Here is a 13,987-nt window from a genome sequence, read left to right on the forward strand (position 1 = left end):
TCTGCTGAGGGGCAAAGGAACCAGGGTATGAACAGGAAAACAGAGGCCCAAAGAGTGGCTGCAGATTCAGGTGATCCCTGGGGCTGTGGGGAGGCTCCTGCCCTGGGCTCACCTCAAGGAAGCTGCAGGAACTGCTGTGGCAAAAGCGGAGAGTCTTCAGTTTCCTGGTCAAGACAGCCTTCAGCAGACCCCGAGCCAGCCACCAGACCTGTCAAGGATCATCTCCATCTGCCTGGAGGAAGTGACTGACGCATCACTCCTGCCAGGTCACCACCCCCAGAAAGACATACGATTTGGGCCAACCCAGCAGTAAATACCCCACCCGAGGGCAGGGCCAGGTTAGAGGAGCCTCTGTGTCCTGGGCCCAAGGGCTGGGTCAGCCTTTTCCCAGGTGATAGAGAGGGAAGAGGAGGCAGCCTCCCAGGAGGGAGTGGAGTTCAAATCCCATCAGAACCAGCAGACCCTGGGCCTTGAACACCCAGGATGAGGCAGGGAGTAGGGAGACAACTGATGGGGCAGGGGCTTCCTGCCATCTGTCACCACCAAGGAAGGGCAGGGCCAGCCGAGGGCAGATGAACCCCACGAAAAATGCTGGCTCCACATGTCAAGTGCCTGTTATGTCCTAAGCCACGGGGATAGTCCACTGTCTGAATCCATGAGGTGGGGACTATTTTAACCTTTTACAAATGACAAAACAGGCCCAGAGAGGGGCACTAATCTGCCAGGACCACAACAGCAGAAAGTGGGGCCAGAAAGAAGTCAGGCCTTGACTCCAGGGCCCTCCCTCTGAGCCCGGAAACCCCCTCCACCTCCGCCTACCAGACTCCATCCTGCCCTTACCTCTGCCTGACACCTGTTGAGAGCTCTTCGCTCTGTGCTATGGCTCCGCTGCCAGCCTGCTCCTTGCTTTGCCAGCTCGGGGCTCTCCTCCCCCATCCCATTCCTGCAGAAACTTCTGGGTCCACCTGGCACTGGGCAGGAGGAGGCCGGGCACAAAAGCGGTGCCGTGAACCAAGTGCCAGGTCTCAGCCCCCTTTGTGAAAGCCAAGGGCAGGAGGGAGAGTGCGCCGGGTCACCGAGAGCCCCCAGGACTACTGGCTACATAATTTCTGGGATCCAGTGCAAAATGAAAATGCAAGTCCTCTTGCAAAAAAAACAAAAAACAAACAAACAAACAAAAAACCTAAGAATTTAAAGTTGGCAACAGCAGAGCATTAGCATAGGGCCCTGATCCCTGGAGCTGGCAGCTAGAACCCCAGGGCTGCATCCCAGCTGACAGCCTGAGGCCCTGGCCCAGTCCTCTGAGTCTTCCAGTCCCCAGATGAAGTAGTGATACCTGGAAGGCAGACCTGGTATTGCACCCTGGCCCAGCCGCTCCACAGTTGTCCGGCTTCAGCTGAGTGGCCTCAGCTCATCTGTAAAACCGGCTAGCACCAGCCCTCCTCTGAGGATGGCAAGGTTCCGCTGGTGGGACTTTTTTTTCTCACTTTACAGGTGACGAAAGTAAGGCCTGAGCCAGGCTAGACTCCCTCACAGCAGCCACCCAGGGCTGCCCCCTCTGCCTTCCTGTTTTGCAGGGAAACCAAACCCACTTTCTTTCTTTTTTTTTTTTTTTTTTTTTGAGATGGAGTCTCACTCTGTCGCCCAGGCTGGAGTGCAGTGGCATGATCTCAGCTCACAGCAACCTCCGCCTCCCGGGTTCAAGCAATTCTCCTGCCTCAGCCTACCGAGTAGCTGGGACTACAGGCACCTGCCACCACATCCTGCTAATTTTTTGTATTTTTAGTAGAGACGGGATTTCACCATGTTGGCCATGCTGGTGTCGAACTTCTGACTTCAAGTGATCTGCCCACCTCAGCTTCCCAAAGTGCTGGGATTATAGGAGTGAGCCACCGCGCCTGGCCCACTTCTTTTTTTTTTTTTTTTGTAGAGACTGGTTTTGTCACGTTGCTCAGGCTGGTCTCAAATTCCTGGTCTTAAGCAACACTCCGGCCTTAGCCCCTACTGTGCCAGGCCCAACCCCAGATTTAACAGCTAATTTGTCATTTGACCCAGGACCAGGGAAGCAATATGGGTGGAGGAATTTCCCTCCTACTCAGAGTCGCTTCCTCCTGGCCCTGGCTCTCCTCTCACTGGGTACAGAACGGGGTTCCCAAAGAAGCCTCCGACTTGGGGTCAGTTTCCTGGGCCAGAGCAGTGAAGGGACCAGCCCCCCGGAGGAGCCCTGACCTGCTGGGGAAGGGGCTGGGCTGGGGCCACCAGCAGGAGGTTGTTGGGGAAGAAATTGAAGCCCAGCCAATGTGGGCCCAGGTAGGGGCCTCAGGGATTCCAGTCAACAGCTTCTGGGACAGCCGGGTGCGGTGGATCACAGCTGTAACCCCAGCACTTTGGGAGGCCGAGGCAGGTGGATCGCCTGAGATCAGGAGTTCAAGACCAGCCTGGCCAACATGATGAAACCCCGTCTCTACTAAAAATACAAAAAATTAGCTGGCCGTGGTGGCACGCACCTGTAATACCAGCTACTTGGGAAGCCGAGGCAGGATAATTGCTTGAACCTGGGAGGCAGAGGTTGCAGTGAGCCGAGATCGCGCCACTGCACTCCAGCCTGGACAATAAGAGCAAAACTCCGTCTCAAAAAAAAAGCTTCTGGGACTGTGACAGGGAAAGAAGCCCTCGTCTCCACCCCTAGACACATTAGACACATGACCACGCTAGAGACAGTGTCCAGAAAACACATGTTTACCCGTACTTTCCTGATACGGCCCCGGCAGTCACAACTCCAAGGCCCCTTCACCAATGAACCCCAGGCTCTCGGCTGCCCCAACCAGGGCGGCCAGCCTGAGAAGTGTGGCACCAAAAGGTGGTAGGGGCGGCTGGGGAGGGAGGACCAGGACTGGCACAAGGTCATGATGCTGGTGAGTTGGGGGCCATCAGCCCCAGGGACAAAGGCCACTTGACAGACCTGGAGGTGGGGTGAGCCCCCAAATGCCATGAATTACTCAGGGAGTGGAGTGGGGAGACAGGGCTCCCCACTCCACTCCCCTTCAAGTCATGAGGCCTGAGATGGCTCCAAGTGTTGCCGGAATGGGGCGGGAAGGAACCTTAGGTCCACCCAGCACATGGCAGGAGGCAGGATCCATAAATTAAATGTTTTTGTGGAGTGTGATGGCTTGGGATGGGACATCCCGGAGGCCTCGCAACGGCATGGCGGCTGGCAGGGCGACGGAGGCTACTCAGTCCTCCAGGACGGATGGGCGAACACGATGGGCCTCTTCTTGGCCCAGCGGGAGAAGACCGCCTTCTCAGTGATGAAGCGGTGGGCGCTTCGGGGCGCCTGCTCGTGTGCCAGGTACATCTGACATTCATCCAGCCGGCCCTTCTCGAAGTAGTGGTAAGGCACTGAGGGGTGGCTCTTCTCCCTGCAGGGTGGGGAACAGGGCTGGGGTGGGACAGAACCCACTCGCCTCCGGCCATACCCTGCCGCTTACCTTGACCACCCCTCGCCAGGCCCATGGGCTCATAAAGACCCACGCCTGATCCCTGGGGAGGCCAAGACACACCCAGGAGTAGCAGATCCCAAAGGCCAGGGTTTGAGTCCTGGCTCTGCCTCTTGCAAGCTGGATGACTCTGGGCCAGAGATGGACCCTGTGAGCCTCAAGAGCCCATGTGTAAAATGCAGATGGTCACATCCACCTTCCAGAACAAATGCGTAGATCAAGAGATGGAGACTGCAGGCACCCTGCTAGTGGTCCTGGGCTCCTGGTGAGGGAGGAGCCCCTCATTCCCATGTCAAGAGCCACCAGCCCTGCACGCCCACCTCCCCATCAGCATCACGGGGGCCAGCTGTGTGGCCAGGGCCATGGCTGGGGCACAGGGACACCTGTCACCTGGGTGACCTGTTCTGAACTCGTTAGATTCCATAATATTGAAATATAATAATATAGGCCAGTGCAGTGGCTCACACCTGTAATCCCTGATCCCTGAGGAGGCCAAGGCAGGCAGATCACCTGAGGTCAGGAGTTCCAGACCAGCCTGGCCAACATGATGAAACCCCGTCTCTACTAAAAATACAAAAAATTAGCTGGGCGTGGTGGCACGCGCCTGTAATCCCAGCAACTAGGGAGGCTGAGGCAGGAGAATCGCTTGAACCCGGGAGGTGGAGGTTGCAGTGACCTGAGATCGTGCCACTGCACTCCAGCCTGGGCAACAAGAGCAAAACTCCGTCTTAAAAAAAAAAAAAAAAGAAATATAATAATATAACAATGGTATAAAATCATACCATAAACATATCTGAACTTGATCGCATGCTGGTATTATAATAGCAAATATTATATGTCAAAAATCATATATAATATCAAAAATTAAAACATATAAAACATATCACTGATATATAAAAATATATATAAATATAGAAAAATATATAAATATATAAATATATAAATATATATAAATATATAAATATGTAAAAATATATAAATATATAAAAATATTTAAAAAAACAAATATATATATATATTTAGGCCCTATATATATAGGCCCTGACTGTGGTAAGCACTTTTGTAGATTATTCCCTCCCTAAATGTTTCAACAACCTTCCAAGGAAGATGTGGTTCTTTTATCTATTTTCCACATAAGGAAACAGAGGTTCTGCGGGGTGGCATGACTGGCCTGTGAACAGCCTATGGCCACAATGGCAGCACTGGGGTTGGTAAGGCAGCCTGTTTGACACTGAGCTCTTTCCCAAGGCCCAGAGCCCAAGGGGTATCTGTGCTATGGTCACCCACCATGAAGCCCACACACCCTGTCCCCCCACAGCTCCCAAATCCTCTGGTTTAAGGCCTGGGAGGGCTCACAGTCCTCCCCGCGTCCCCACGTGCCCGGCCTGGCCGGTCTGACCTGCAGTAGCTGTCGCTGACCATCCCATAGACCACGATCTCCTCACACAGCTCCAGCGCGAGGATCATGGTGAACCAGCCGGTGCTGAGGAAGGAGCCCGACTGCCTCCTGGGGGTGGGAGGGGACGGGGGGGGGACGCTGTCAACAAGGGGCCATGTGGTAGCTCTAGGCCTCAGCAGCACTTGGTACTTTGCCAGCCCAGGGCTACGCACCTCAACCTCTTGCGGGGGACCCTGGGGGAGGCTGGGGAGGTGGCAGAGCCAGCCCAAGGCCAGCAGTGGGTGACAGGCAGAGCAGCACACAAACCCAGGCCTGATCACCTCCTCAGCACCCAGCAGGGTTCGGGCCCAGCTACGCTTTGCAGGGTTTGAGCAAACCCCTGGATGATGGGTGTGGGGGCTCTGGCCACATCCTCTCCTCATCTAAGGGACCAGGCCTGGGGAGACAGCACGAGGCAGCAGGGCACCATGGTTTGAAGTTGGGTGGGGGTTCTCTAGAGTCCAAGGATCTTCCACTTGAACCCTGGCTCTGCTATGGGCATCACATTTGCTCGTGAACCTCTCTGAGCCTCATGACCAGTCTGTGAAGTGGAGATAATTCTAGGGGGTTATAGGGAGGGAACACTGTCAGCCCAGCCCCTGCCCGCATGCCCCCATGCCCCACTCAGAGCAAGGGGCTAGGTGGTGGCCCCAGCCTCAGCTCCCTGGAGGCAGCAGCCCTGAGTACTCTTGCAGCCGAGGGCCACCCCTCTCAACCTCTACAGAGCAGGTATGAACTGGTTCATTCATTCAAACTAAGCCCCACCCAGGCCCTGTGCTGGCCCAGAACCTACCTCATCTGGTGCTAACATTCCAGGGAAGCACCAGATGGGAAGGGAAGGAGACAAATAGATAAACAAGTAGCTAGCAGACAAATCTATAAGCAAGATGATGGCAGAGGGTGACACCTGCTGCCAAGACAAGGAAACAAAGGAATGGATAAAGAATGCCAGGGCGGGAGGCACTCCTTCCGATGGGGTGGTCAGGGTGGGCTTCCCTGAGGAGGTGACCTGAGTAGCAAGAGGAGCCTGTCACGGGAAGATCTGGGAGAAGAACATTCCAGGGAGAGGGAACAGCAGGTGCAAAGGCCTGCAGGTAGAAATAGGCATGGATGTCTGAGCCCCAGATGGCCAGTATAGGTAGAACAGGGAGAGTGAAGGAGACACAAAGTCACAGAGGCAGGCAGGGGCGGGCTCACGCAGGGCAGGCAGGCCAGGAGTGGTGGGGGTGGGAAGCCTAGGTCAAGGTGGCAGCCATGGGCCATTGTATGTGGCAGATGATGGTACGAGGGGAGTCAGAGGCACAGCCCCATTTTCTGGGGGATACACCAGAGGCTGACTGTTCTATCTCCTGAGCGCAGAGGCCAGTGGAGAGCAGGTGTGTGGAGGAGGGGCCGGCAAGAGTCATGAGTGTGCTTTTGGGTATGACATAAAATGAAACCTTGAATGCAGAGTGCTTCACCCAATGCCTGGTGAGCAAAGAGGGCTGTTATTGCTCTGTTTTGTTTTGCTTTTTGAGACAGAGTCTCGCTCTGTCACCCAGGCTGGAGTGCAGTGGTGAGATCTTGGCTCACTGCCTCCATGTTCAAACGATTCTCCTGCCTCAGCTACTCTCCCGAATAGCTAGAATTACAAGTATGCGCCACCACACCTGTCTAATTTTTGTATTTTTAGTAGAGATGGGGTTTCACCATGTTGGCCAGGATGGTCTTGATCTCTTGACCTCGTGATCCTTCCACCTTGGCCTCCCAAAGTGCTCGGATTACAGGCGTGAGCCACCGCGCCTGGCCCTAATTTTTGTATTTTTAGTAGAGACAGGGTTTCACCATGTCGGCCAGGCTGGCCTCAAACTCCTGACCTCAAGTGATCCTCCCGCCTTGGCCTCCCAAAATGCTGGGATTACAGGTGTGAGCCACCGCACCCGGCCTCTAACATTTATTATCCAGAAGGGATATCAGAGACCAAGTTAGACAGACCATTCCCTCCAGAGAGAAGTGCTCCCTCATGCCCCCACACACTGGCTAGTGCTTCCCATCAGGTGCTCAAAAGGCCTGCCAGCCCTCAACACCATCTGGGATTCTAGATCTGCGTGACAGTTTCCTGAGTGACATCCCCTCTGCCTCCTGCCCCCCATTAGAGGGCAGGAACATGTCTGCCTCCATGAGTGCTGACCTCCCGGGCCTGACAGAGCAGCCCCCTGATGGACAAGAGACTCCCAGAGAAGGAAGGCCCCCAGCTGCCAGAGAGACCCCAGCAGGCAGGCCCCAGGCTCACCGGTTCTTGCCCGTCTCATCCTGGAAGATCTGGTCGCAGTAGGCCATCATGTGCTCGGTGAAGGTGTACACCTGCAGGCCGGGGTACATCCTGGTGAGCTGCAGCAGCGTGCGGTAGGTGCGGCCGCCAAGCACCCGGTCCATGTGCCTGCCCTGGCCCCACACCACGTAGAGCGTGTCTCGGGCCTTCTGGAAGTAGTGTGAATAGTTGCGCAGCAGCAGCGGCACGCTTGTGTGTGAGATGACACGCAGGGTGCTGCGCTGGCCCACGTCCGCCTCAAAGCCCACGGTGGGCGCCTGGTTCATGCGGAACACGCACTCAGCACTGTCGATCTCAGCACCCAGGCCTGAGCCCAGCATTTGGCCGGAGCTGGACACCACGGCACAGCTGCGGCACGGCTCGCGGACCAGCGGCTGCAGGGCAGTCAGGGACAAGGAGACAGAGAGGCATGAACATGCAGCTTACACCCCCTGCACCTCCCCCAGGAATAGCCAGCAATCTTGCTTGATCAGGTATCGGCTCGAAGGACTGTTATTAACCCATTTTGCAGGCTGGGCAGCAGGGATGACATTCCCGAGATCACAGTGATACCCAGTGTCAGAGCTAAGGTTCTGCACTCAGCCCCCACTTCCTCATCAGCCTTATCTGTGGTCCTCATTCCTGTTGCTGCCTCTGAGGCCCTGTCTCTATGTAATGAATCCTTATGAGGTTTGCTTGAGCAAATATTTATAAAACACTTAGAACAGTAGCTGGCATAGGCTGGAGGTCATATAAGTATTTGTTAAGTAAACATGGACCTCAGCTCTTCAGAATCATTCTTAGGCCACTCCCTAACCTGCGCATACCTCACCCACACTGTGCCCAGTTTCTAAGTAAAAGCAGGGTCGTCAGCGCCCAGGACAGCTGTGGGACTCCTTGGTCCTGAGCCTGAATCCTGGCTCTGCCCCCTCCTAGCTATGTGGCCTGAGGCCAAGTCACCGGCCTCTGTGTGCCTCAAGTCTCTCATCAATAAAATAGGGAAGAAAACAACATCTGGGCCGGGAGCAGTGGCTCACGCCTGTAATCCCAGCACTTTGGGAAGCCAAGGTGTGTGAATCACCTGAGGTCAGGAGTTTGAGACCAGCCTGGTCAACATGGCAAAACCCCATCTCCACTGAAAACACAAAAATTAGCTGGGCGTGGTAGCACACGCCTGTAATCTCAGCTACTCAGGAGGCTGAGGCAGAAGAATCCCTTGAACCTGGGAGGTGAAGGTTGCAGTGAGCCGAGATTGCGCCACTGCACTCCAGCCTGTTGACAGAGTGAGCTCTTTTCTAAAATAAATAAATAAATAAAAATATAAATACAACAAAAAAGAAAAAGAAAACAACATCTGGCCGGGCGCGGTGGCTCACACCTGTAATCCCAGCACTCTGGGAGGCCGAGGTGAGTGGATCACTTGAGATCAGGAGTTCAAGACCTGCCTAGCCAACATGGTGAAACCCCATCTCTAAAAATTAACCAGGTGTGGTGGCATGTGCCTGTAGTCCCAGGGCAGGGCTAGGGCAGGCACATGGACTGGGTGCTCGGCGGCCGCACCTACCGCACACTGCTGCAGCTCACCTGGATGTATCCCGGCCTGCAGGTGTAGACCTTCACCGAGCACATGATGGCCTACTGCGACCAGATCTTCCAGGACGAGACAGGCAAGAACCAGTGTCAGGAGGCTGAAGCATGAGAATCACTTGAACCCGGCAGGTGGAGGTTGCAGTGAGCTGAGATCGCACTACTGCACTCCAGCCTGGGTGACAGAGCTAGACTCTCTCTCAAACAAACAAACAAAAAAACATTTCTTGGGCGGGCGCGGTGGCTCATGCCTGTAATCCCAGCATTTTGAAAGCCCAAGGCAGGCAGATCACCTGAGGTTGGGCGTTCGAGACCAGCCTGACCAACATGGAGAAACACTGTCTCTACTAAAAATACAAAATTAGCCAGGTGTGGTGGTGCATGCCTGTAATCCCAGCTACTTGGGAGGCTGAGGCAGGAGAATCGCTTGAACCCAGGAGGCGGAGGTTGCGGTGAACTGAGATCACACCATTGTACTCCAGCCTGGGCAACAAGAGCAAAACTCCATCTCAAAAAAAAAAAAAAAAAATTTTCTTTTTAGAATCTAGGGCTCAGAGCCTAGATCACACCACTGCACTCCAGCCTGGGAGAAAGAGCAAGACTCCGTCTCAAAAAAAAAAAAAAGAACCTAGGGCTCAGAGAGGTGATGTGATTGGTCAGGATCACATGGCTGGTGAGTAGAGGGGCCAAGCTCAAGGTCCGGTTTGGGACAAGCCCAGCTCTCACTACCCACCCCGGATGCATTGCCTGGCCCACTCACCTTCCCATCTGGCACACTGCTATATCCACTGAAGTGCAGGGGGCCCGGCACGGTGGGCCTGGAGCCTGTGGGGAAGTGGTGGTCCAGGCAGGTGGCCAGGCAGAGAGGCAGGCCGGCCCAGCAGCACAGGAGGGTGTAGATGGCAGAGAAGACCACGGAGCACAGGATGATGAGCACGAGCCGACCCTGAAGGAGATAGTGGCCATGGGGGGTGTATGTGGGGAGGGGCTCCCAGAAGCCTCTTAAGTGCTGCACCTGGCCTCCTGGGTCTAGAGCAGCTCCTAGAACAGCAGCAGAATCCAGTCTCCATCCACTGGGCCTTACCTGGGGATGCCAAGCTCTAGGCACATAAGGCCCTGGAGATAACACTGTTATCATCCCCACATTCTAGATAAGGAAAGCAATTTGGGGTGAAGTGTGTAGTACAAGGCCATACAGCAAAGAAGCAGCACAGTGGGGCCTTAAATACCGGCTGGAAAGCCCATATTCCTAACTGGAGGCTGGGGTGTACTGTGCGACCTATGGCTCTCCATCCCTCTGGGCCTGTTTCTTCCTCTACAAACTGGGGACTGATAATGCCCACCGTGTGAACTTATGGGAGGGGGGTAGTGAAAGCGTTCTGTATACTGTAAAGTGCTATGCACATGACAACGGGAAAGTGGTGCCTCAGAAGGGACACCAGCCCCTTCAGCCTAGGACCAGGGCTGCCTAGTGTGGCCCTGCCTCCTCCCCACCCCCAGCTGACTCGGTAGCCATCCCCTGGTGATCCGGATCTGGGTCAGCAGGCCAGGTGGCACAAGGAGATTGGAGCAAAGGTCATTCAAGAAATGGTTTTAATAATTGAAAAGCTGGTGCCTGGAGGCTACCGCCTCCAGAAACCATGTGCCAAAGGCCATTGGAACCAGGAAGCTCTTCTAGCCATCTGGCCTAGACTCAGCCTGGGTTGGCCTTGCTGGCAGACTTAGTGAATGCCCCCACCACCACCAAGCCTCCCAGAAGGGGAGGGACTTGGTGGCAGCAGAACTGTGGGCTAGTCACTGGGTAGTGGGCCACCCTGGTCAGCACCTGTGTCTCTCTGGGCTCCAGTTTTCTAGACTCGAGGCACAAGTCCCTAGGCCACCCTTCAGAAGCCACCGAGCAGTTGGCTGGTGCTCTCCGAAAATCAGAAGTGGGAAAGCGGCCCCCACCCCCTACCCCATCACCCCACCTGCCCCGGTGCATCCTGCCCGAGGCCCACCATTTTCTGCCCGCAAGCTATGTCAGTTTCTAAAAATAAGTCTTTTCTGTGTGGCCAGCTGTGCAGGGGAGGGAGTTCTGCCTGGCACCTGCTCCCCTGCCCATGAGGAACCAGAGACCTTGACTCAGGCAGTCGAGATGAACTGCCCCCCACATCCAGCTCTCTCTCCCACAGCCCGGGGCTTCTGCAGTAAAGACAAGAGGGGCTGAACTGAACTTCACACCCCCAGTCCCAGGTAGGCTTTGCCTGGTGAGCCCGCAGTGTTATCTCCGTTTTACAGGGATAGCAAGGTACTGACCCCGCAGAGTGGATGCCACCCGCCTGGGGCCACACGGTCTGCAAGAACAGGGCTGGACTTTGAGGCCATTCTGCCCTTCTCTGCTCGGCAGCAGGGAGGTCGGAAGTGGCAGTGGGTCCTGAGGTGGAGAGGCTGCTGAGCTGCTCCGCCGGTCGGGGCCTCTGCGTTCCCTGGAAGTCCTCCTTCTTCCCACTTACCGGAGCCTTCATGCTGTTGCTGTCCCTCAGTAGTCTAGGGGCTGCTGTCTCCAGGGCTGGGGCTGGGAAGGGGTGGGAGCCGGGCACCTGCCAAGACCCAGAAACTCAGAGCCGGGAGGGGTAAGACAGGAGGGGTTCTAGGCTATAGGGAAAACTGAGGCAGGAGAGGGTACAGGCCGGGGTGAAAGCACATGGCACCCGGGAATCCAACCCCTTGACGTCTCCAAACACCGGAAGGCAATGTCCCCATCCTAAAGGAGCAGGAATCAGCGACCTTTGCGAGACCTCCCGCCAACCCAATTCCCAGTGCGCAGATGGGGAGGAAGAGGCAGCGAGGGGGCGCCCCTAGCTCAAGGTCACCCATCAGGTCTGGGGGCAGAGACAGCCAGAAGCCCGGAATTCCACCCCATACATCCTACCTCTCTACCCGGGGGACGAATGGAGAGGCCGGGGGAGGGCAGGACGTGGGTTTTTCACCGCCCTTCCAGATTCCACTGCCGCATCTCCCGGCCGAGTGCTAACCGGGCGTGCAGGCTGGGGTTCGCAGGAGGCTCGCGATCCGCTGCTCGGAGCTCCATGGCCCCCGGGCCGGGCCGACTGGGCTGGAAGCTGATCCGCGCGGCCAGAGGTAGGGGGCGGGGCCGGGGCCGGGGCCGACGAGGAGGGGCGGAGACTCGCGCGCCGGGGGCGGAGCCTGCGCGCCGCAGGCGGATCCTACGAGCGCGGCCTGCGCGACCTGGGGAGGGCTCTGCGCGGCCGGGACGGGGCGGGACGTGAATGGCTGGCGGCTAGGCCTCCGGCTAGGGGCGGGGTCTCAGGGCCGGGGGCGGGGCTTCAGAGCCGGGGCGGAGTCTGAGTACCAGCATCTGCCTTTTCCGTCCTCCCGAATTTCCAGCAGGCTCCTGCCTGGGCGAGGCTGTCGGGCCGCAGGGGAAAGAGACCTAGAGGGTGTCGGGGACCACCGGGCAATGGCGGCCTGGCGGTCCGGACTTGAGTGTCTCTATTTCTGAAGTGGTGGTTGGGGAGGGAAATTAAGCGGGGCTTCGGGTCAGGCAGCCCACGTTTCAACCGGTAGGGTTGCTGGATTTATCAAGTAAGATACAGAACACCCAGTGACACTGGAAATTCAGATAAACAACGAATACATGAGTTATTTTCAATATGATTATTTTATTATGATTACGTCAGTGTGACAGTCACCTGAGCCTGTTTTTCTCCTCTGAGACACATGTGTAGAGGCAGCTCCTGTCACAGCCAGGATTCGAACCCAGGAAGTTTCACTCCAGACCCGGGGCTGTGACCACCTACTCTTACCTCTCAAAGGCTCCCTCTCTGGAATGTCCTCCAAATCCAAGTCAAGTTAGCCCAGGCCCCAGGCAGATGCTGCAGTGTGTCCTATTGGGGTCCCTTGGGATCTCAGAGGCAACTGCCTTCAAGCGCCAGGCTGGTGGCGGAAAGCACTGGGACAGTAGCAGGGGTGGGCATATGGGGAAGTGAGAGGGCACACTTCCCGTCTAGGATTTTTTTTTTTTTTCTTTTGAGACAAGAGTCTCTCTCTGTTGCCCAGGCTGGAGTGCAGTGGCACCATCCTGGCTCACTGCAACCTCCGCCTCCTGGGTTCAAGCAATTTCTAGCTAACTTTTGTATTTTTAGTAGAGACAGGGTTTCACCATGTTGGCCAGGCTGGTATCGAACTCCTAACCTCAAGTGACCTCCCTGCCTAGGCCTCCCAAAGTGCTAGGATTACAGGCATGAGCCACCACGCCTGGCCCTTGTTTATGATTTTTTGTGCAAAATATTGCATTGGCCAGAAAGATCATTTCACCATCCCCACCACACCCACCTCCTCTGCAGGGCACTGGCCTGGGAACAAGCTTGGGCTTCTGCCCTGGTCTCCGTTTCAAACTCCTTTTTCCTTTTTCTCAGAGGCTCAGGCCTGGGCAGGATGCCAGGGTATCTGTCCCCAGCTCAGCAACCTTCCCAGTCTACCCTGCTCCAGGTTCAAAGCCAAATCACCCCTGGGCCTGGTGCTCTAGGCCTCAGTGCCTTCCCTATCCAGGGGCTGGGAAGAGGGCTGCTGTAGTGGCTCTGCCCACTAGGGGCCTCCTTTGAGCACAAACTCTCCTGTCACTGCCACTCCAGCCTGGACACACACGGGGAGTAGTGGTTCACGCTCGGTCACCATGGCCCCTCACTCACACAAGGCAGTGGGTCCCCAAAGCCAGAGCCCTTTCCTCTCAGTCCTCGTTCTTCAAGTTTCTTTCCTTATCGGCCCAACCCTAAGGGCACAATGGTGAGAAGTTCCCTGTGGATTCACTCACTGCCCACAATGGCTGGTGAGGTGATGATTCCTTCCCCAGAGAGGCAACTCCATCCTTGCTAGGGCCACATGGAGACAGGGGCATGCTCAAATGGCCCAGGCTCCCAGGGTAGATGAGGATCATAAGTCTACAGTGGAACTGTGACCAGGAAGTCCCACAGCCCCAGATAAAGATCTTCACTTTGCTTTTGGCAAAAACCTACTCTGCTTACCACAACCTACATGATCCTACACGGTGTGAACTCCTTCAGTCACCTTCCACCTGCCCTGGCCACCCTCCCACCACCAATCATACAGAAGCCATTCGTACTGCAGGGCGTCTGCACTCACTGTGTCCTCTGCTGGACTGCGCTAGTCATATGG

General features: G+C 55.9%; 1 protein-coding gene across 2 annotated transcripts; it reads right to left on the reverse strand.

The window, feature by feature from the left end:
* Positions 1-2,723: 2,723 nt before the first annotated feature.
* Positions 2,724-12,020, reverse strand: ST6GALNAC4 (ST6 N-acetylgalactosaminide alpha-2,6-sialyltransferase 4). 2 transcript variants are annotated; one of them, XM_054501407.2, is made up of 6 exons: positions 11,724-12,020; positions 11,305-11,391; positions 9,573-9,758; positions 7,208-7,620; positions 4,897-5,004; positions 2,724-3,419 (listed from the first exon to the last, which is right to left on the reverse strand). In XM_054501407.2, exons 2-6 carry the CDS (start codon positions 11,314-11,316, stop codon positions 3,230-3,232), a joined length of 909 nt encoding a protein of 302 aa, XP_054357382.1. In that variant the 5' UTR covers positions 11,317-11,391; positions 11,724-12,020; the 3' UTR covers positions 2,724-3,229. The 2 variants fall into 2 exon arrangements, with proteins under 2 accessions (XP_054357382.1, XP_054357381.1); XM_054501406.2 differs by having other exon boundaries at positions 11,108-11,391; positions 11,724-11,947.
* Between the last annotated feature and the right edge of the window lie 1,967 nt (positions 12,021-13,987).

This window comes from Pongo pygmaeus, chromosome 13 (assembly GCF_028885625.2).
Source record: "Pongo pygmaeus isolate AG05252 chromosome 13, NHGRI_mPonPyg2-v2.0_pri, whole genome shotgun sequence".
NCBI classification, from domain to species: Eukaryota; Metazoa; Chordata; class Mammalia; order Primates; family Hominidae; genus Pongo; species Pongo pygmaeus.

Coding starts and splice junctions, on each gene's coding strand:
- ST6GALNAC4 (XM_054501406.2), bottom strand. CDS start 11,176: ATGGCCTCAAAGTCCAGCCCTGTTCTTGCAGACCGTGTGGCCCCAGGC. Junction 7,621..9,572: donor GCAGTGTGCCAGATGGGAAG/GTGAGTGGGCCA, acceptor ACTGCCCTGCAG/CCGCTGGTCCGCGAGCCGTG. Junction 3,420..4,896: donor GTCAGCGACAGCTACTGCAG/GTCAGACCGGCC, acceptor CCCACCCTGCAG/GGAGAAGAGCCACCCCTCAG.